The sequence below is a fragment of the Misgurnus anguillicaudatus genome, chromosome 24 (assembly GCF_027580225.2).
Source record: "Misgurnus anguillicaudatus chromosome 24, ASM2758022v2, whole genome shotgun sequence".
Taxonomy (NCBI): Eukaryota; Metazoa; Chordata; class Actinopteri; order Cypriniformes; family Cobitidae; genus Misgurnus; species Misgurnus anguillicaudatus.
This window is the reverse complement of record NC_073360.2, coordinates 41095724-41118526: the sequence shown is the minus strand read 5'-3', so window position 1 is coordinate 41118526 and position 22803 is coordinate 41095724. Positions and strand designations below refer to the sequence as shown.

The following is a 22803-nucleotide window of genomic DNA, read 5'->3' as shown; positions in this document are numbered from 1 at the left end:
AAACAGGTGGCTGTCGCGGTCCGCGCGTAACTTCCGGTAAATGCCGCTAAGAATAAATAACAACAAAGTTCTTTAAACATAGTTTATTTATATAACAAGCAAAAAACAACACATAGATTACATAGGAAACCAAAACATTTGTTATTTTCGACGAGGCATTTGTTCAAGAGATCAGTTTAGCAATGTCAGACCGTTAAAAAACCGAAACCGGAAGTAAAGTTCGGATTCAGACGTGTATCACGTGCGTCCGATGAAACCGTCTATAAGTGGCACTGTTAATCCTAAAGTGCTAAATCATCTTTTAATTTTTGTACATTCTTTTGAACCATTTTAGCTGGTAATTACAGTATGTTACTTGCTGTTTTAGCTCAGATTACACAATATTTCTCAGTGGTCTGACAAAGCTGTGGGAGTTTTCAGTGCATATGTTTATTAAACCCCATTGGAAAATTTTAAGATGTTTTTGCGAGTTCATCCTGATGACTGTATATTTAAATATAATTGAATCTGTTAAAACAAACTTGTAGTTTCTATGCTGTTTGAATAATTTATTTTCTTATAGCGTTTATTCATTTTGTTAGCTTAGGTTGTTTTGCTTAATCGCCAGTGTTAAATGTACACTGCTGGTGTATGCGTACCCATGATTTTGCTGTGATATGTGAATTAAAAATATTTCTTAATAAAGCACCTTCAAAATTTTAAAATGTGTGATACCAAACACTGTGGCTTATTGCTTTATTTTGGGGTGAATTATCCCCTTAAAAAGACTTAATCTCATTTTAGAAGTGTCATATTATAAAATGCAACAAGGATTGTGAAAGTCTCAAAATTTGGTCTATTTGATGTGCAATGACCCAGCTGTAATAACAGGACTGACACCTGTCTTCTGTCTATATGGGTGAATCTAGAAAAAAGATACAGAATCTCAATTTAATTGTTTCATATTTCTTTCAGATGTGAAGAGTGATTTATGTTTGGATATAGAAATAACGTCCTCAACGTCAAAAGAGCGACTGACAGCACAAACTCTTTCCTGCATCACCTGTGGAAAGACATTCAGCTCACAGAGACATTTAGAGAGACATGAGAGAAAACACACAGAACAGAAACTCTTCACCAGATCTGAGATCAGCTTTACTACCTTACAAGAGAAGAAACTTCATTCAGAAGACCACAGAGAGAAGAAGAAGAAGAAGACAGTTTCACTGTGAGCAGTGTGGGAAGATTTGTGTCTCTTCCTATAATCTAAATGTTCACATGAGGACACACAGCGATGAAAAGCCTTTCAACTGCACTGAATGTGGGAATTACTTTAAAACCAAAGACACTCTTAAAATTCATCAGAGAATTCATACAGGAGAAAAACCTTATCACTGTAGTTTCTGTGGGAAGAGTTTTAGTCAACAGGCTTCATTACTACATCACAAGAGAGTTCATACAGGTGAAAAACCTTTTAAATGCTGTCAGTGTGACATGACATTTACTTGTTCAAGTAACTTAATAGTTCATCAGAGAGTTCACACTGGAGAGAAACCTTATCACTGTAGTCTCTGTGGGAAGAGTTTCTCTGATTCAACTTATTTAAGAGTTCATCAGAGACTTCACACTGGAGAGAAACCTTATCACTGTAGTGTCTGTGGGAAGAGTTTTAGTCAACGGGCTTCATTACTAAATCACAAGAGAGTTCATACAGGTGAAAAACCTTTTAAATGCTCTCAGTGTGACATGACATTTACTTGTTCAAGTAACTTAATAGTTCATCAGAGAATTCACACTGGAGAGAAATCTTACGTCTGTGCTCAATGTGGGCAGAGCTTCTCTAATTCATCTTATTTAAGAATTCATCAGAGAGTTCATACAGGAGAGAAACCTTATCACTGTAGTGTCTGTGAGAAGAGTTTTAGTCAACGGGCTTCATTACTAAATCACAAGAGAGTTCATACAGGTGAAAAACCTTTTAAATGCTCTCAGTGTGACATGACATTTACTTGTTCAAGTAATTTAATAGTTCATCAGAGAGTTCACACTGGAGAGAAACCTTACGTCTGTGCTCAATGTGGGAAGAGCTTCTCTAATTCATCTTGTTTAAGAATTCATCAGAGAGTTCATACTGGAGAGAAACCTTACGTCTGCGCTCACTGTGGGAAGAGTTTTAGTCAACAATCAAACTTACTTAAGCACAAGAGACTCCATACAGATGAAAAACCCTCAGTGTGACATGACGTTTGCTTATTCACGTCACTTCAAATCCCATCAGAGAGTTCACACTGGAAAGAAACCTTAACTGTAATGTTTGTGGGAAGAGTTCATCAAAACAGTCTACAAAGTAGAAAAGCACCAGTTGTTTGGAACGACAAAGGACAGATAGATTCCAATGCAGAAGTAATTTATTGAATCAATGCACGGAGAGAGATATCAGCGATTGAATGACAGGGTGACAGACTGCAATATAGATACGCCGTGGAAATTTAACCAGCAGTGCTGGACCAAAATGCCACATACAGATGTATGGCCTATAAAAACTGATCAGTATGAATAACAAAGAACCACCATTCGGTTGGCTGTAGGAGGTCCTAACAGGTTTCTATTGGTTGTTGTTGGTCTATCATGTATAAATTTCTGTCTCTCAGACAGTACTTGGGTTAAGATCTAGAAGACTGCTATGCTACACGGCTCTCTTCAATAAACTATTTTCCCCTGAACTTTGTTCCTGCTTACTTCTTTATGTATTAGATGCATTCTAATTGGTGAGACGCAAAAGACTGAGCAGCCAAATTAGGAAAAGCTGACAAAGGCCACTGTCAGGCCAATAGGGCGGCAGCTCTTCAGTAAACCCTGCCCTTAATACGCCTACCTTGATCTAACGTTACACAATTACATCTGCTTTACCGTAAGGAGGAAGTCACTTCAATCTGTCTGGAGACAGGAGTTGGGTCGCATCATCATACAACAAACATAATGAAAATAATCGAGGCAGCGGTTTGCATGGTGGAAGACAAGATGAAAAGATAAAGATGTTTGCTCTGTCCATGGTATTACTCTTGAAATGTATGTGTGATGCATTCAAGCGATGACGAGACAAGACAATATCAGATCAATAAGCAACAGTAAACCTTACGGAGTGATAAATAAATCATTAATCTACCTAATGTGCCATTAAACTATACACACAGTATTTAAAAAAACATAACGAGTCTTAGTTTTAGTTTTATGGAGAATAATCTTTTTTAAAATGCAAGCGTAAACATAACGTATGTAAACATAACGTTTTTAGGTTAATAAGGTTTTTAATGTTCAGTGTTGGGGGTAACGCATTGTTATAACCACTGTTAAAATGTAATAATATTACTTTTCTGAAGTAATGAGTAAAGTAAAAAGTATAAATGCACATATTAATATTTGAGTTACTTTTTCAAAAAAGTAATGCGAGTTACTTTTCAGTTTAATTAATTAGATGTTACAATTTTTTATACTGCATTAAACTGAACGTATTACACACTTTATCCGTGAACAGTTTCAGTCAGAAATGGAGATGGCAGACCAGAGGTTGACATTTTTGCGAGGGAAATATGCAATTTCTGAATGCAGAACTTCTCAGTCATAAAAACACCTGCAAAGTAAGAAAAAGTAATGCAAAAGTAACTTAAAAGTAACATAAACAGTACTTTCCATTAAAAGTAACTAAGTAACACAGTTACTTTTTTGGGGAGCAACTTATTATTGTAATGCATTGCTTTTAAAAGTAACTTTCCCCAACACTTGTAATGTTATAGTTCTATGGCGATGTAAACATATTTATAAGAGGTGTGATATCTTTATCCATGAAAATGAAAATAGTTGAGGATCACATAAAACAAAAGGTAACTGTCCAATGGCTATTTCAATAATGTGTCAATCAATAAATACATTTGTCTATAAAGAAGAACTGCCCAATAGCTGAATAGGACTGAAAATCACTTTATTTGTATCTCAAAAATCTAAATGTGTTAGAAATCATTACATAATTGGCTTATTTTATCCTCCATAGACCTTTGGTTTGTCTTTTTTACATTTCATCCAGCTATTTTGGGGTTAGGAAGAACCAATAAATATAATGACCAAATATTTTTCTTTGAACATGAAGCAGTGTAATTGTCCACGTTTGTGTACAACAGGTTAAAGTTACACAAAATTAAATATTATGGTGCAAACAACAAAAAAGCTCCTGTTGTCTCATCATCACCATCATCTTTGCTTCATCTTCTACTCTTCCATCTGTTGCTGTGTCATCTCTCATATACAAATATATAACTCCTGGATGACAAACTAAAAGCTTTATGTTGGCTTTATTTCTATAAAACAGACACAAAACAATAAAGCAGTACATCTGTGGTTCCTGTCTCATCTTAATATGAAAAATTATCCAGGTAAATGTGACCCTTGTTTGAGTTGATGGCTATTTGTTTATGCTTGGGCCAAGGGTCTGAGTCAATGGTGAATGGTAAGCCTAAGGTGTGAACACATTTGGGTGAGATGGTAATGTTGATGGGATTAAGGGTTTGTGAAACTGAAGGATTGGAAGTGGCAGGGTTACTTCCTTTTAATGTTTTGATGTTCAGTGCTTTTAAAGTTGAGTGCTTTGTTTTCAGTTTAGGGGACGGCCCGCTAAAATGTCTATAAATCCAATGAAGGCCTGTTAGTCAGACTTGGGCTCTATGTTCTGATTTAAAGATCGCTTTTTGCAATAAAGACTACAGATGTGTTCACTACGAAAACAAAACCAGACTAAAATGCAACATTTGTTAGACCTTTTATTTAGATGTTAAAATAACAATCATAAAGTTGGAAAAATGGTTAAAGAACGTCATGACTATACCAAAATAATATACATTGGTTTAAATGTATCTCAGCTTTATTAATAGTGTTTTGTTTTATAATGGTAGGCAGGATTGGTAATTGGACATAGCGGGCATTTTGTTTTTATTTAGGGTGTGGTTTTTAAAACTTTTATAAAATGTTGTGCTGCAACATTACCTAATTACAATTAAAATACAATGTTGTAAAAACTTTTGTGTTTGTATTTTTAATCTGATCATAATCTCTTTGTCCTACGATGTCATCTTTTTGACTTTAAAAGCTTGATGTTCTGTCTTTATTCTTAAGCAATTATTTTCCCACCCCTTCTTTTCATTTAGTCATTACTTTATACAATAGTTTGTGATGATTTCTGGCCATAATTAAGACGCATACTTGTTTTGTTAAATCCATTGTAAAGCAGTGAGCGTCTTCTCTCTCCAGTACAGCAGGAGGCGCTGCAGCTCTTTAGTCCGCAGATAAACTCACTAAAGAAGGAAAGAAAGAAAGAAAGAGCGCGCGTGTGATGTGTTTGTGTATCCTCAGTGTTTTTCTCTCTTGCGTGTTTCATTGAGTGTAAACAGAGTCTTGTCTTTGTGTATTTAAGTGTTGAGACGTTGAGTAGGAACTGATCTGTCCATGCTGGATATATTGATGATTTCATCACAGAAATCTCTCAGCTGAAGAAAGAGGTGGCGTTACTGGAGACAAGAGGTTACGAGAGGTTTGTACAGCTTAAACATCATTTACCTGAATCATACAACATCAAATCATTTCTAATCTTACTGTCTGTGTGTGTTGTCAGGATGTGGATTGTTGTGAATCTTCAGTGTATGTGACTGATGATGGGAGTCTGGATTCAGTGTGGATGAGCAGAGATCAGAGCCGCACACCACAGACACTGCTGGACTCTAAACTCTCTGAAGAGAAATCCAGACACACACAGGACTCCGATCTCAGTCTGACTTTACTCTGTTATACTGAGTCAAAGCTCACAGACACTCAGGACACTACAGTGTGTGACAGTAAACAGAGCTTACAGGAGGATCAAACCTCCACAGAGTCTCTGGATTCTGTCTGTAACGCTGGAGAACAGCAGCAGATCCTGCAGACCAAACTGAAGATGTGTTCAGTTAAACTCATCGACTGCATGAACCTCATGATGAAGATTAAAACTGAACCCACAGAAATCAAAACTGAACCCACAGAAATCAAAACTGAACCCACAGAAATCAAAACTGAACCCACAGAAGAGGAAGATCGCACTGAGGAAGATGATGATTTTATTACATCAGGTATGTCTCCTCAATTATTGTTGTTTGTTTTTTCAGTCTCAAACTCACTAATCAAAAGACCAAAAAATGTAAGTACTAAAGGAGTTTAGGACATCTTTATTACTTATTGAGCAACAGGCATGACGTATGCTTAAAGGGTTAGTTCACCCCAAAATGATAAATCCTGTGTCGTTCTAAGCCCCAAAGTGCTCTGATTATCTTCAGAAGACATTTTTAGATATTTTTGATAAAAGCTAGGAGCCCAGTAAACACAGAACGTTCCCTGTAGGTTGTTTAAGATGTTACCAAGTCAGTCTACTAAGCAAAATTAAGCACATCTAAACACATCTAAAAAAAGAGTGAGGTTAGACATTAGAGAGATGAAAATGTTAAAATGTTCTTTATTCCAACTTCAGTTACATTGTTTTGCAACAGATAATTTAGTGCAGTATTATTGTCTAACTGCTGTAGGTATGCACAACTTACTTTGTCATGTTGGGTACTAGGCTAAGCAGATTAATGTCATCATTAGGAGGAGATGTTTGTGGGTATAAGTGGCACTGTTAATCCTAAAGTGCTAAATCAACTTTTAATTTTTGTACATTCTTTTGAACCATTTTAGCTGGTAATTACAGTATGTTACTTGCTGTTTTAGCTCAGATTACACAATATTTCTCAGTGGTCTGACAAAGCTGTGGAAGTTTTCAGTGCATATGTTCATTAAACCCCATTGGAAAATAGTTTTTTGTGAGTTCATCCTGATGACTGTATATTTAAATATATTCTAATCTGTTAAAACAAACTTGTAGTTTCTATTAGGGCTGCACGATTTGGATAATTTTTCCCATTGAGGTTATTCATGCTAATATTGCGATGTGCGATTATAATAAATGGTATCATGAGTCAACTTGATGATGGGTTTTAAGAAAAATCCACACACAGTTTAGTGATAATGCTAAAATGTGTATTTGTAAAACTAGAAACGTTTTCGTATTTCCACGTGATGTAGCAACTGCTCAGTGTCAGTAATCCTAAATCCAAAATACTGCCATACAACAGACGTAGAGGTTTTTTTTTAGCTACCAGATCACTGTCAACCTCCTCTGCATCCATCTTCGCTCTGGTATAAGTGACGACGCACACCACACACATGCACTGCCTTTTTTGTTCGTTTTTCTTTCTTTTTTTAAACAGCAAGGAAAATCATCAAACTGTTATCAGAAAGTTTGTGTTAACAAGTCCACACATGTATTTATTTAATATAATTGCAACATTTTGCTGTCATATAATTGCACAGGCTGACATCGCGATTGCGATTAATTGTGCAGCACCAGTTTCTATGCTGTTTCAATAATTGATTTTCTTATAGCGTTTATTCATTTTGTTAGCTTAGGTTGTTTTGCTTTATCGCCAGTGTTAAAGGTACACTGCTGGTGGATATATACGTACCACCACCCACGATTTTGCTGTGATATGTGAATTTGAAATATTTCCTATAAAGCGCCTTAAAATTTTTTAAATGTGTAATACCAAACACTGTGGCTTATTGCTTTATTTTGGGGTGAATTATCCCCTTAAAAAGACTTAATCTCATTTTAGAAGTGTCATCATATTATGCAACAAGGATTGTGAACGTCTCAAATTTTGGTTTATTTGATGTGCAATGACTCAGCTGTAATAAAAGGACTGACACATGTCTTCTGTGTGAATCTAGAAAAAAGATACAGAATCTCAATTCTTCATCCTTATTTGTGTAAATAATTTTATTGTTCCTTTCAGATGTGAAGAGTGATTCATCTTTGGATATAGAAATAATGCCCTCAACATCAAAAGAGCGACTGACAGCACAAACTCTTTCCTGCATCACCTGTGGAAAGACATTCAGCTCACAGAGACTTTTAGAGAGACATGAGAGAAAACACACAGAACAGAAACTCTTCACCAGATCTGAGATCAGCTTTACTACCTTACAAGAGAAGAAACTTCATTCAGAAGACCACAGAGAGAAGAAGAAGAAGAAGAAGCAGTTTCACTGTGAGCAGTGTGGGAAGATGTGTCTCTCTCCCTCTAAACTAATTATTCACATGATGATACACAGTGATGAAAAGCCTTTCAACTGCACTGAATGCGGAAAATACTTCAGAACCAAACAAAATCTTAAAGTTCATCAGAGAGTTCACACAGGAGAAAAACCTTTCAAATGCGCTCAGTGTGACAAGACTTTTTCTCAGTCAGGTCACTTCAGATCCCATCAGAGACTTCATACGGGAGAGAAACCTTAACACTGTAGTCTCTGTGGGAAGAGTTTCAATGAACGGGCTTCATTTCTAAATCACAAGAGACATCATACAGGTGAAAAACCTTTCAAATGCTCTCAGTGTGACAAGACGTTTGCTCAGTCACGTTATTTACAAGTCCATCAGAGAGTTCATACTGGAGAGAAACCTTATCACTGTAATGTTTGTGGGAGGAGTTTTAATCGACATGACACTTTAGTAAAACACCAGACAATTCATACAGGTGAAAAACCTTTCAAATGCTCTCAGTGTGACAAGACTTTTTCTCGGTCAAATCACTTTACAGGGAAAAGCTTCTGTAATTCATCTCATTTAATAGTTCATCAGAGAGTTCACACTGGAGAGAAACCTTACGTCTGTGCTCACTGTGGGAAGAGCTTCTGTAATTCATCTCATTTAAGAGTTCATCAAAGAGTTCATACTGGAGAGAAACCTTACGTCTGCACTCAATGTGGGAAGAGCTTCTGTAATTCATCTAATTTAATAGTTCATCTGAGAGTTCATACTGGAGAGAAACCTTACGTCTGTGCTCATTGTGGGAAGAGCTTCTGTAATTCATCTAATTTAATAGTTCATCAGAGAGTTCATACTGGAGAGAAACCTTACGTCTGCGCTCACTGTGGGAAGGGCTTCTCTGATTCATCTCATTTAAGAATTCATCTGAGAGTTCATACTGGAGAGAAACCTTATCACTGTAGTATCTGTGGGAAGAGTTTTAGTCAACAGTCAAACTTACTTAAGCACAAGATACTCCATACAGATGATAAACCCTCAGTGTGAGATGACGTTTGCTTAAATGGAAATTTCATCGATAGAAACCTTCATATTTATTGAAAGTGGGTCATATTTGTATTCAATATGTAACATAAATTTAGAATTTTGTGCCTATTTGACCGAGAAACGACAGAACGTGACTTTAGGACACATTTGTATGAAAAACTACAACTCCCACAATGCACCACAGTGCACAGCTCTGCAAGCCCCTCCCATTAATTGGAACACCACTCAGATATAGAGACAGAGCGCAGTTATGCAAATATGAAAACCACGCCCACCGTGGGGGAAAATCAATCCAACAGTCTCCATTGACTTTGTATGGCGAGAAGCCGCCACCTTGTCATTTCTGGCTTATAACAAAAAAACTGAATAATGCCTATAAGCTGCTTTGTGACAATATGTACAGCTAACAAGCCAAAGAAACCAGAAATAAGTTTTTATAAGCTGTCGAGCCGTAAAACCCAGTCTTTAAGGAGAATAAAGTGGATCGCCGACAACATTTCCCCCTAGTGGACGCAGTTCTACTAATAGAAGTACTATGAAAAGTTGCCTGTATCCATTTTTGTGTCTTTAATCGCTCGTTTTTTGGGGTCGACAGCTTATAAAAACTTATTTACAGATTAAACTTAAAAACAGATTAATACATAAAAGCTGCTGTGTGACAAGGTGTACATCTAACACGCCAAAAAAAAAAAAAACGTTTTAATAAGCTATCGACTTCAAAAAACGAGCGTTTAAAGACACAGAAATGGAAACATGCAACTTTTCATAGTACTACTATTAGTAAAACTGCGTTCACTAGGGGGAAACGTAGTCGGCGATCCACTTTATTCTCCTTACAGACTGGGTTTTACGACTCGACAGCTTATAAAAACTTATTTCTGGTTTCTTTGGCTTGTTAGCTGTACATATTGTCACAAAGCAGCTTGTAGGCATTATTCAGTTTTTTGTTATAAGCCAGAAATGACAAGAAGGCGGCCTCTTGCAATACAAAGTCAATGGATACCGTTGGATTGCTTGCCCCCCCCGGTGGGCGTGGTTTTCAGGTTATGACGCGCTGCGCTCTGTCTCTATGCTATTGTGTATATACATGTCACGTTAGTAAAACAAAGAAAATAGCCCCCACTGTGTCTGACAGACACCAATCATAACTTACTTTTAAACGTGATGTTACGTTGTGTTACACACAATAACACTCTTGTCTGGGGCCTCATTTATAAAGCGTAGGATCCTTACTAAAAGTCTACGTACGCTTAAAAGCCAAAAATAGCATACGCACATTAGCAAGTAATATTCCTTTTAGAAATCACCTGAAAATGTGCGTACGTGAATCTGCCTTACATCCCGCCCTATACACGCCCATTTTAACCAGAAATAGTCAATGCAAATCACCTGCTGAATGCTGATCCTCATATTAATGAGACTGGCATCAAAGAGTATAGAAGCACAAGAGGGGAAACTCTCATTCGTTTGTGGCAACAGTCACTAGTGGCGCTTCAGTAGCGCGGCGCCATTTTGGAATGAAAATTCTCACAGCCAATTCATTCTCAATTCATTCTCAGCGAATCTCACACCCAAATCAGAAGCACAATAGTAAGTTTCTTAAATTAAAATTTTGTTCACTTGCTACACCTACACGAAATGCTGTATTGTCTTATATGTATGTGTTGTGTTGTTGTTGTTATCAGTTGTGGAATCCAATCATTAAATAGATACACATTTGCTTTATTATGTAATTCTATTTTATGCTACTTTACACATTTACTATTATTATTAGTTACCAACTCCACTAGATATGAAATATATTTTGTACATATTAATCCCCTATATCCCGCTACAAACATGATAATCTTATGCATGGTGCATTGCTCTGTCTGTTAGCAATTCAGATGTATATGTGTGTTTATGTGTATGTATATGGAGCCAAAATTTTATGTGTGGATGAGTTTATGTCGGTATGTTTGTATGTAAAATTAGCCTATATAAAAGTGGAAGACTTGTCTAAATATCTGAAAATAAGCTGTAAAAGGGGATAAATGATCACTGGTCTAATTGTATTTTATTCTGTGTAATCATCATTCATGCTTACTTCTTTATGTATTAGAAGCATTCTAATGGGTGAGACACAAAACACTGAGCAGCCAAATTAGGAAAATCTGACAAAGGCCACTGTCAGGCCAATAGGGCGGCAGCGCTTCAGTAAACCCTGCCCTTAATACGCCTGGATCTAACGTTACACAATTACATCTGCTTTACCGTCAAGAGGAAGTCACTTTAATCTGACTGGAGACAGGACTTAGGTTGCATCATCATACAACAAACATAATGAAAAGAATTGAGGTGGTGGTTTGCATGATGGAAGACAAGATGAAAAGAAAAAGATGTTTGCTCTGTCCGTGGTGTTACTCTTGAAATGTATGTGTGATGCACATGAGCGATGACGAGACAAGACAATATCAGATCAATAAGCAACAGTAAACCTAAAAGAAATGATAAATAAAGCATTAATCTACCTAATGTGCCATTTAACTCAGTATTTAAAAAAAACATAACGAGTCCTAGTGTTATGATCCTGTTCTGTGTTATCCCTGTGTTGACTCTTATTTTGAAGTCCTGTCCGTGTCTAGCATATCTGTAGTCCTTTGTAGTTCTTTTGTTCATTGGTCCTTGTGTTGATTGTTTCCCACGTGTGTCTTGTTATTTTCTTACTAATGTGTATATAATCCCAGTGTCTCGGTTGTCTGGGTCGGTCGTTGAATGTTATATGTAATGCTCTGTACCAGTTCGTGTCTGCCTGTACCAGTTCGTGTCTGCCTGTACCAGTTCGTGTCTGCCTGTACCAGTTCGTGTCTGCCTGTACCAGTTCGTGTCTGCCTGTACCAGTTCGTGTCTGCCTGTACCAGTTCGTGTCTGCCTGTACCAGTTCGTGTCTGCCTGTACCAGTTCGTGTCTGCCTGTACCAGTTCGTGTCTGCCTGTACCAGTTCGTGTCTGCCTGTACCAGTTCGTGTCTGCCTGTACCAGTTCGCCTAACCCTAACATAACGTTAGGTTTTTAATATTCAGTGTTGGGGGTAACGCATTGTTATAAAAAAGGTGAATGGTAAGCCTAAGGTGTAAACCCATTACTATGATAGTAAAATGGTCTGAGTGAGACAGCGGGTGAGATGATAATGTTGGATTAAGGGTTGGTGAAACTGAAGGATTGGGAGTGGCAGGGTTACTTTCTTTTAATATAATGTTTTGATGTTCAATGCTTTTAAAGTTGAGTGCTTTATTTTCAGTTTAGGGGACCGCCTGCTAAAATGTGTATAAATCCAATGTAGCTGTAAGTCAGACTTGGGCTTTGGCTCTATGCTCTGATTTGAAGATCTCGTTCTGCAATAAAGACTACAGATGTGTTCACTACGAAAACAAAACCAGACTAAAATGTTTAGGTGTTAAAATAACGTAATCATAATGTTGGAAAGACGTTTAAAGAATGTCATGACCATTCCAAAATACAACCAGTGTATACATTGGTTTAAATGTATCTAAGCTTTATTAATAGTGTTTTGTTTTATAATGGTAGGCAGGATTGGTAATTGGGCATTTTGTTTTTATTTAGGGTGTGGTTTTTAAAACTTTTATAAAATGTTGTGCTGCAACATTACCTAATTTCAATTAAAATACAATGTTGTAAAAACTTTTGTGTTTGTATTTTTAATCTGATCATAATCTCTTTGTCCTACGATGTCATCTTTTTGACTTTAAAAGCTTGATGTTCTGTCTTTATTCTTCAGCAATTATTTTCCCACCCCTTCTTTTCATTTAGTCATTACTTTTTACAATAGGTTGCGATTATTTCTGGCCATAATTAAGACGCATACTTATTTTACTAAATCCATTGTAAAGCAGTGAGTGTCTTCTCTCTCCAGTACAGCAGGAGGCGCTGCAGCTCTTTAGTCCGCAGATAAACTCACGAAAGAAAGAAAGAAAGAGTGCGCGTGAGATGTGTTTGTGTATCCCTTTCTTTTACTGTCTATGGTGTATCCTCAGTGTTTTTCCCTTGCGTTGCGTGTTTCATTGAGTGAAAAGAGTCTTGTCTTTGTGTATTTAAGTGTTGAGACGTTGAGTAGGAACTGATCTGTCAATGCTGGATATATTGATGATTTCATCACAGAAATCTCTCAGCTGAAGAAAGAGGTGGCGTTACTGGAGACAAAGCTGAGGTCAAGAGGAGATTTAACAATGAAACGAGAGGTTTCTACAGCTTAAACATCATTTACCTGAATCAGACAACATCAAATCATTTCTAATCTTACTGTGTGTTGTGATGTGGTGTGGATTGTTGTGAATCTTCAGTGTATGTGACTGATGATGGGAGTCTGGATTCAGTGTGGATGAGCAGAGATCAGAGCCGCACACCACAGACACTGCTGGACTCTAAACTCTCTGAAGAGAAATCCAGACACACACAGGACTCCGATCTCAGTCTGACTTTACTCTGTTATACTGAGTCAAAGCTCACAGACACTCAGGACACTACAGTGTGTGACAGTAAACAGAGCTTACAGGAGGATCAAACCTCCACAGAGTCTCTGGATTCTGTCTGTAACGCTGGAGAACAGCAGCAGATCCTGCAGACCAAACTGAAGATGTGTTCAGTTAAACTCATCGACTGCACGAACCTCATGATGAAGATTAAAACTGAACCCACAGAAATGAAAACTGAACCCACAGAAATCAAAACTGAACACACAGATGTGGAAGATCGCACTGATGAAGATGAGGATTTTATTCCATCAGGTATGTCTCCTTAATTATTGTTGTGTTTTTTCAGGCTCAAACTCACTAATCAAAAGACCAAAAATTTAAATACTCAAGTAAGTACTAAAGGAGTTTAGGATATCTTTATTACTTACTGAGCAACAGGCATGACGTATGCTTAAATGGTTAGTTTACCTAGCCTTTAAGTGATACATCTTGTGTCGTTCTAAGCCCCAAAGTGCTCTGATTATCTTCAGAAGACAATTTTATATATTTTTGATCAAAACTGGGAGCCCAGTAAACACAGAACGATCCCTGTAGGTTGTTTAAGATATAAACAAGAGTCTACCAAGCAAAATTAAGCACATCTAAAAGAAGTAGGTTAGACTTAGAGAGATGAAAATATTAAAATGTGTTTTATTCCAACTCCGCCCTGCTGAAAAAACCAGCAAGACCAGGATATGTTGTGTTTTGGTGCTGGTTTGTTAGTGAACAGCAGCTAAACCAGCACCAGCTAAACCAGCATTAGCACCAGCTAAACCAGCATATGTTTTGGTGCTGGTATGCTGGTGACCACCAGCTAAACCAGCATAATTCCCATGCTGGTTTGATGCTGGGTTTTTTTTTCAGCAGGGCAGTTACATTGTTTTGCAACAGATAATTTACTGCAGTATTATTGTCTAACTGCTGTTAAAAAACTAACCTTCAGAAAGTTATATATAAGGCCTGTAAGAATTTATAGTCAGCTTTGACAAAGATTCCACTTCAATTTAGCTGTTGAATCTTGCAAAAACAAGACATTAAAGCAACAAATACAGCAAGCACACACTCATACAAGTTAGACTGTCAGCTAATTTTCCGTATAAAGTGCAAAAGACCACAAACTATGTGCAAAACTAACTGCCCTCGCGCGGCGCAAGCCATTGAAATGAATGGGTTTCATAGCGCAGCGCACACTGCGTCCTAGCTTTAAAAAAGCCGCTTTACCATAATCACGTCGTAATGTTGTTAATGGTCTATAGCCACACTTCACATTTAAGCTTATGTATTTTAAAACATCGCTAACTTACCTTTAAAATAGCTGAAGACGGGGTGTACGAACATTAAACTTCCTTAAGACAGTGTCCTGTAGATTTGTAAACTCCACCTCGACCTCTAATCTCTGAGTTTGAGCCAGTCTGTGTTTGCATGAAGTCAGATGAAGCAGGCGGTGCTGGTTCATTCTAAATGTTCTAATATCCATATTTTACACAATCCATAAAATGCCGCGAAAAAACACGTTGCTAGTATTAAGTCACAAATATATTAAAGACGTAAGACGGGAGAGATGCGGCAATACATCCAATATTCTATTTAATTAAAGAAAACACATCAACTATATTTTCCTCATTTTATTACATTACAAGTCATGAAACATTCAATGTTTAATTTATTTTAATTATTCTTGATATATATAAAATGAATAAAAAACTTTGTGGGGGGGCACAACAACCTGTTTGGGGGGGCACTGCCCGCAAATGCCCCCCCTTGACGCCGACCCTGACCCCGCTGGAGTTTACCCAAGTCTTAAAAGTCATACCTTCGTTCCCAAGATGCGCTGTTCACAGAAACACAAAACGAAAAGCTCCGATCGCACTTCAATCCATTTTTAATCATAATTTTTTTAAGAGGATGCACATCATAGTGCACGCAAATCCTGCCAAAGACTATATTTCAGGTGTTGTGATCTGTATACAGCGAGTTTGGCAAGAAACAACCCCGTGGCTTACCTAAGCATTACCTGAAACATAAGAGGACCCAGAAGCGAACAAAATCAACACTGCTTTATTGAAAATCAACTTAAACAGTCGGGCTGTTGAGTGCCAAGGCACCAACAGCGCGTCAACAGTGTTATACATTTAAGAGGCTTTTCTACCTCACTGCTTCAACGCCGTTTAACGGTGTTACTCGCTCTTCACTCAGATCTGCTCTCTACTGCGTCTGTGCGCTGCACGCGCTCTCCAGATAACAGCAGCGATTGGAGGATGGAAAGCAAGAAATTACCACAATAAACCATATAAATTTGCCAAAAAGTGCAATGTATCTTCTTTTAGGAACTATTCGTGTTTTGATAGCGCAAATGGTTGAGGAGTTACGGTTAAATGAATAGCGCCTTCAGAGTCCTTTAGCGGATAACGTAAGCAACATACCAAACACATTAAAAACAGCCTTTAATGGTAAATTTTGTTTTCTTAATGCAGATTTATTAATAAGAGAGGCTATTAAACAATACATAGTGCATAATTACGCATAAAAACGTATGAGTGGAGTGTTTTTGGCAATCTGAATCTTCTGGTTAATTAAATTAAATGCAATTAAATGCATTCATTAATGCAGTCAGGGATTAATAATAATTTAAAGTGAGATGGCATCTCCCATCAGATGTTCATATTAACAACAAAAAGAAAATCTTGCTCTTTGTATATTTATAAATCAAACAGACACAAGATATACACAGCACACAGCTTTAAAGTTGTTGGATGTAGCTTAAAACATTGTAATAAGGCACATAGCCTACCAGCAAATGACCATACTAATTTCCATACTTCCCATATAAGTTACAATATAAGAAGATGACTCCACCCATCCACACAATGGCACTTTTAAAGGAAAAAATGGGAAAAGATAAAAAAATCATGTCTATGTCCAATCCCTCACTTATTAGTAACATAAGGTTAAAAATACACATTTTGCCAGTAATTTAACTAAGGTTTACTACAGTGTGACTCCAAAATGTTTTATCTCATATGGCAACATACTGTAATACAGCTATACCGGCTGAAGAGTGGAAAATACCTTGATATTATGAATTTTTGCTCATACCTGTAAAATATCAGATTAGGTTATGTTTAAGTTGTGTTCCACTGTGACTGTGCTGAAAAACATCACACAACAACAATTACACAGTAATAATTCAAATCAATTACAAGTTTAAAATGTAAACACAGATTCTGTATTTATTTATACTCTCATGGTGCAAAATATAGTGCAAACAGGAAAAGTAACAATGTCTTTAGATGTGTTTCAAAATTACAACAGAGTACAACGGCAAATAAAGCCTGATAAAGTAAACATTTTTTATATAGATGACGCGTTTACCCCCGCACTGTTTACAGATGATTCCACACATGTGCTGCTTAAAAGTCGAGCACACCTGAAGTTAACATACACATTTCTTCACCAAAGTTGTTTCAAACTTACCATCTATTTGCCAAATAGGCAGATATATCAAACCTAAAACTAACTTCACCTCGCTCCTCTGTGAAGCCTAATGTGCAAACGCAGATTCCATTAGACGCCGCCTAACGCAATGTTGTTTGTTCACGAGCAACTTCGCGACAGTCAGCGTCTGCCACAGATGTGAAAACAACAAAATACGGACCGTGGATATTAAGTCATAGCCCGCCATTGTTTACAAATACGACACTGAGCTCACCGGCCGCGCGCCACAGGTAACTTCCGCTTACATGAATTAAGATTATAAACAGCACGATTAGTAAAACAAAATCAAATCCCACAGAGTTTACTGGTATTTTGATACTGATGTGTGAATTATGTCTTACTGGTAAAAAGACGGAACGTCACTGCATGTGTGAACAGCACGTTTTTGTATTTACTGGTGCATTCTGGTAAATTCATGGTGATAACAAGCACCTCCTCAGCCTCACGTCCGCCTTCCGCAATGTTTGTTTTCACTCCGCACGTGAAAAGTGAATTGGGCGCGCACAAACTACCTCATCAACTAGATTTATCATTGTTATCGTGTGGCGACAGATTTTCATTGCGAGGATACATTTTGACGTTATATCGCAAACGATAAGATATCGCCCATCCCTAATGTGTGATACCAAACACTGTGGCTTTTTTGCTTTATTTAGAAGTGTCCTCATATAATGCAACAAGGATTGTGAAAGTCTCCAATTTGGGTTTATTTGATGTGCAATGACCCAGCTGTAATAACAGGACTGACACCTGTCTTCTGTCTATATATGTGAATCTAGAAAAAGATACAGAATCTCAATTCTTCATCCTTCTTTGTGTAAATAAGAGTAAAAAGACAATTTAATTGTTCTGTGTTTCTTTCAGATGTGAAGAGTGATTCATGTTTGGATATAGAAATAACGTCCTCAACATCAAAAGAGCGACTGACAGCACAAACTCTTTCCTGCATCACCTGTGGAAAGACATTCAGCTCACAGAGACATTTAGAGAGACATGAGAGAAAACACACAGAACAGAAACTCTTCACCAGATCTGAGATCAGCTTTACTACCTTACAAGAGAAGAAACTTCATTCAGAAGACCACAGAGAGAAGAAGAAGAAGCAGTTTTACTGTGAGCAGTGTGGGAGGATTTGTGTCTCTTCCTATAATCTAAATGTTCACATGAGGATACACAGTGATGAAAAGCCTTTCAACTGCACTGAATGTGGAAATTACTTCAGAACCAAACACAATCTTAAAGTTCATCAGAGAGTTCATACTGGAGAGAAACCTTATCACTGTAGTTTCTGTGGGAAGAGTTTTAGTAACCAGTCAAACTCAGTTAAGCACAAGAGACTCTCAAAATGCTCTCAATGTGACATGACGTTTACTTGTTTAACTAACTTAAACGACCATCAGAGACTTCATACTGGAGAGAAACCTTATCACTGTAGTGTCTGTGGGAAGAGTTTCAATGAACGGACTTCATTACTAAATCACAAGAGATATCATACAGGTAAAAAACCTTTCAAATGCTCTCAGTGTGACAAGACATTTGCTTATTCAAGTCACTTCAAATCCCATCAGAGAGTTCATACTGGAGAGAAACCTTACGTCTGCGCTCACTGTGAGAAGAGCTTCTCTAATTCATCTCATTTAAGAGTTCATCAGAGAGTTCACACTGGAGAGAAACCTTACCTCTGCGCTCACTGTGGGAAGAGCTTCTCTAATTCATCTCATTTCAGAGTTCATCAGAGAGTTCACACTGGAGAGAAACCTTACGTCTGCGCTCACTGTGGGAAGAGCTTCTCTAATTCATCTCATTTCAGAGTTCATCAGAGAGTTCATACTGGAGAGAAACCTTACGTCTGTGCTCAATGTGGGAAGAGCTTTTGTACTTCATCTCATTTAAGAATTCATCAGAGACTCCATACAGGTGAAAAACCTTACAAATGCTCTCAATGTGACATGACGTTTACTTGTTCATCTAACTTAAACGACCATCAGAGACTTCATACTGGAGAGAAACCTTATCACTGTAGTGTCTGTGGGAGGTGTTTCAATCATCGGACTTCATTACTAAAACACAAGAGACATCATACAGGTGAAAAACCTTTCAAATGCTCTCAGTGTGACAAGACATTTGCTTATTCAAGTCACTTCAAATCCCATCAGAGAGTTCATACTGGAGAGAAACCTTACGTCTGCGCTCACTGTGGGAAGAGCTTCTCTAATTCATATCAATTAAGAGTTCATCAGAGAGTTCACACTGGAGAGAAACCTCATCACTGTAGTATCTGTAGGAAGAGTTTTAGTCAACAGTCAAACTTACTTAAGCACAAGAGACTCCATACAGATGATAAAACCTCAGTGTGAGATGACGTTTGCTTAAATGGAAATTTCATCGATAGAAACATTCATCTTTATTGAAAGTGGGTCATATTTGTAGTCGATATGTAACATATTTAGAATTTTGTGCCTATTTGACTGAGAAAAGACAGAATTTAGGACACATTTGTATGAAAAACTACAACTCCCACAATGCACCACAGTGCACAGCTCTGCAAGCCACTCCCATTAAACGGAACACCACTCAGATATGCTAGTGTGTGTATATAAATGCCACAAGTAAAACAAAGAAAATAGCCCCCACTGTGTCTGACAGACACCAATCATAACTTACTTTTAAACGTGATGTTACTTTGTGTTACACACAATAACACTCTTGTCTGGGGCCTCATTTATAAAACTGTGCGTAGGATCCTTACTAAAAGTCTACGTACGCTTAAAAGCCAAAAATAGCATACGCACATTAGCAAGTAATATTCCTTTTATAAATCACCTGAAAATGTGCGTACGTGAATCTGCCTTACATCCCGCCCTATACACGCCCATTTTAACCATAAATAGTCAATGCAAATCACCTGCTGAATGCTGATCCTCATATTAATGAGACTGGCATCAAAGAGTATAGAAGCACCAGAGGGGAAACTCTCATTCGTTTTTGGCAACAGTCACTAGTGGCACTTCAGTAGCGCGGCGCCATTTTGGAATGAAAATTCTCACAGCCAATTCATTCTCAATTCATTCTCAGCGAATCTCACACCCAAATCAGAAGCACAATAGTAAGTTTCTTAAATTAAAATTTTGTTCACTTGCTACACCTACACGAAATGCTGTATTGTCTTATATGTATGTGTTGTGTTGTTGTTGTTATCAGTTGTGGAATCCAATCATTAAATAGATACACATTTGCTTTATTATGTAATTCTATTTTATGCTACTTTACACATTTACTATTATTATTAGTTACCAACTCCACTAGATATGAAATATATTTTGTACATATTAATCCCCTATATCCCGCTACAAACATGATAATCTTATGCATGATGCATTGCTCTGTCTGTTAGCAATTCAGATGAATATGTGTGTTTATGTGCATGTATATGGAGCCAAAATTGTATGTGTGGATGAGTTTATGTTGGTATGTTTGTATGTAAAATTAGCCTATATAAAAGTGGAAGACTTGTCTAAATATCTGAAAATAAGCTGTAAAAGGGGATAAATGATCACTGGTCTAATTGTATTTTATTCTGTGTAATCATCATTCATGCTTACTTCTTTATGTATTAGAAGCATTCTAATGGGTGAGACACAAAACACTGAGCAGCCAAATTAGGAAAATCTGACAAAGGCCACTGTCAGGCCAATAGGGCGGCAGCGCTTCAGTAAACCCTGCCCTTGAAGGGATAGTTCGGCCGAGAACGGTGTTGGACCCACGATTTGCTCACCCCCGGGCTGTCCGAGTTGCATATGTCCATCGTTTTTCAGACAAACACATTTTCGGATATTTTAGAAAATATTTTAGATCTTTCTGTTCACTAAATGTAATGTTACGGGGTCCAGCAATAGTCCACGACCTTCAAGTCCAAAAAAGTGCGTTCATCCTTCACAAATTAAATCCAAACGGCTCCAGGATGATAAACAAAGGTCTTCTGTCGGTAATCCGTGCGGTGTTGTTGTAGAAATATCCATATTTAAAATGTTATTAACGTTATAAACTACCTTCCGGTAGCGCCGCCATCTTAGACTCAGGAGAGAGTATTAGCGTAGTGTACGCACTTTTCTTAGTGACGTATGACAAATTCGGAGGGCGGGGGCACAGAGCAGCAGCAGAGAAACTCTGTACGCTGCGTAAGCTCTCATCCTGAATACGCATCACTCCAAAATGGCGGCGCTACCGGAAGGTAGTTTATAACGTTAATAACGTTTTAAATATGGATATTTCTACAACAACACCGCACGGATTACCCACAGAAGACCTTTGTTTATCATCCTGGAGCCGTTTGGATTTAATTTGTGAAGGATGGACGCACTTTTTTGGACTTGAGGGTCGTGGACTGTTGCTGGACCCCGTAACATTGCATTTGATCAACAGAAGGATCTCGAATATTTTCTAGAGTGTCCGAAAATGTGTTTGTCTGAGGGGCGATGGACATGTGCAGCTCGGACGGCTTGGGGGTGAGTAAATCATGGGTTTAATATCGTTTTTGGCCGAACTATCCCTTTAATACGCCTGGATCTAACGTTACACAATTACATCTGCTTTACCGTCAAGAGGAAGTCACTTTAATCTGACTGGAGGCAGGACTTAGGTCGCATCATCATACAACAAACATAATGAAAAGAATTGAGGTGGTGGTTTGCATGATGGAAGACAAGATGAAAAGAAAAAGATGTTTGCTCTGTCCGTGGTGTTACTCTTGAAATGTATGTGTGATGCACATGAGCGATGACGAGACAAGACAATATCAGATCAATAAGCAACAGTAAACCTAAAAGAAATGATAAAAGCTAATGTGCCATTTAACTCAGTATTTTAAAAAAACATAACGAGTCCTAGTATTATGATCCTGTTTTGTGTTATCCCTGTGTTGGCTCTTATTTTGAAGTTCTGTCCGTGTCTACCATATCTGTAGTTCTTTTGTTCATTGGTCCTTGTATTGATTGTTTCCCAGGTGTGTCTTGTTATCTTGTTACCCATGTGTATATAATCCCAGTGTCTCAGTTGAATGTTATATGTAATGCTCTGTACCAGTTCGTGTCTGCCTGTACCTTTTTAGATTATGTTTGTAACTGTCTGTTTGGAATTACTTTAATAAATAATACTGCACTTGGATCCTCTGCGTGCTTCAAGCTACAACATTAAACCTAGTTTTAGTTTTATGGAGAATAATCTATTTTAAAATGCAAGCGTGTCTGTAAACATAACGTTAGGTTTTTATTATTCAGTGTTGGGGGTAACGCATTATAACCGCTGTTATAACGTAATAATATTACTTTTATGAAGTAATGATTAAAGTAACCCATTACTTTATAAATGCACACATTAATATGTGAGTTACTTTTTTAAAAAGTAATGTGAGTTACTTTTCAGTTTAATTAATTAGATGTTAAAAAAAACATTTACTGCATTAAATTGAACGTATTACACACTTTATGCGTGAACAGTTTAAGTCAGAAATTGAGATGGCAGAACAGAGCTTGACATTTTTGCGATGGAAATATGCAATTTCTGAATGCAGAACTTCTCAATCATAAAAAACTTGCAATGTAAGAAAAAATAATGC

General features: G+C 37.4%; 1 protein-coding gene across 1 annotated transcript; it reads left to right on the top strand.

The window, feature by feature from the left end:
- Nucleotides 1-956: 956 nt before the first annotated feature.
- LOC141361713 (uncharacterized) lies at nt 957-20987 on the top strand. Its single transcript, XM_073863404.1, is given in 6 exon segments — nt 957-2214; nt 5642-6128; nt 7887-9180; nt 11985-12157; nt 13524-13967; nt 18054-20987. Coding segments are annotated over 6 exon segments (5022 nt in total). The 5' UTR covers nt 957-1083; the 3' UTR covers nt 19547-20987.
- Nucleotides 20988-22803: the final 1816 nt, after the last annotated feature.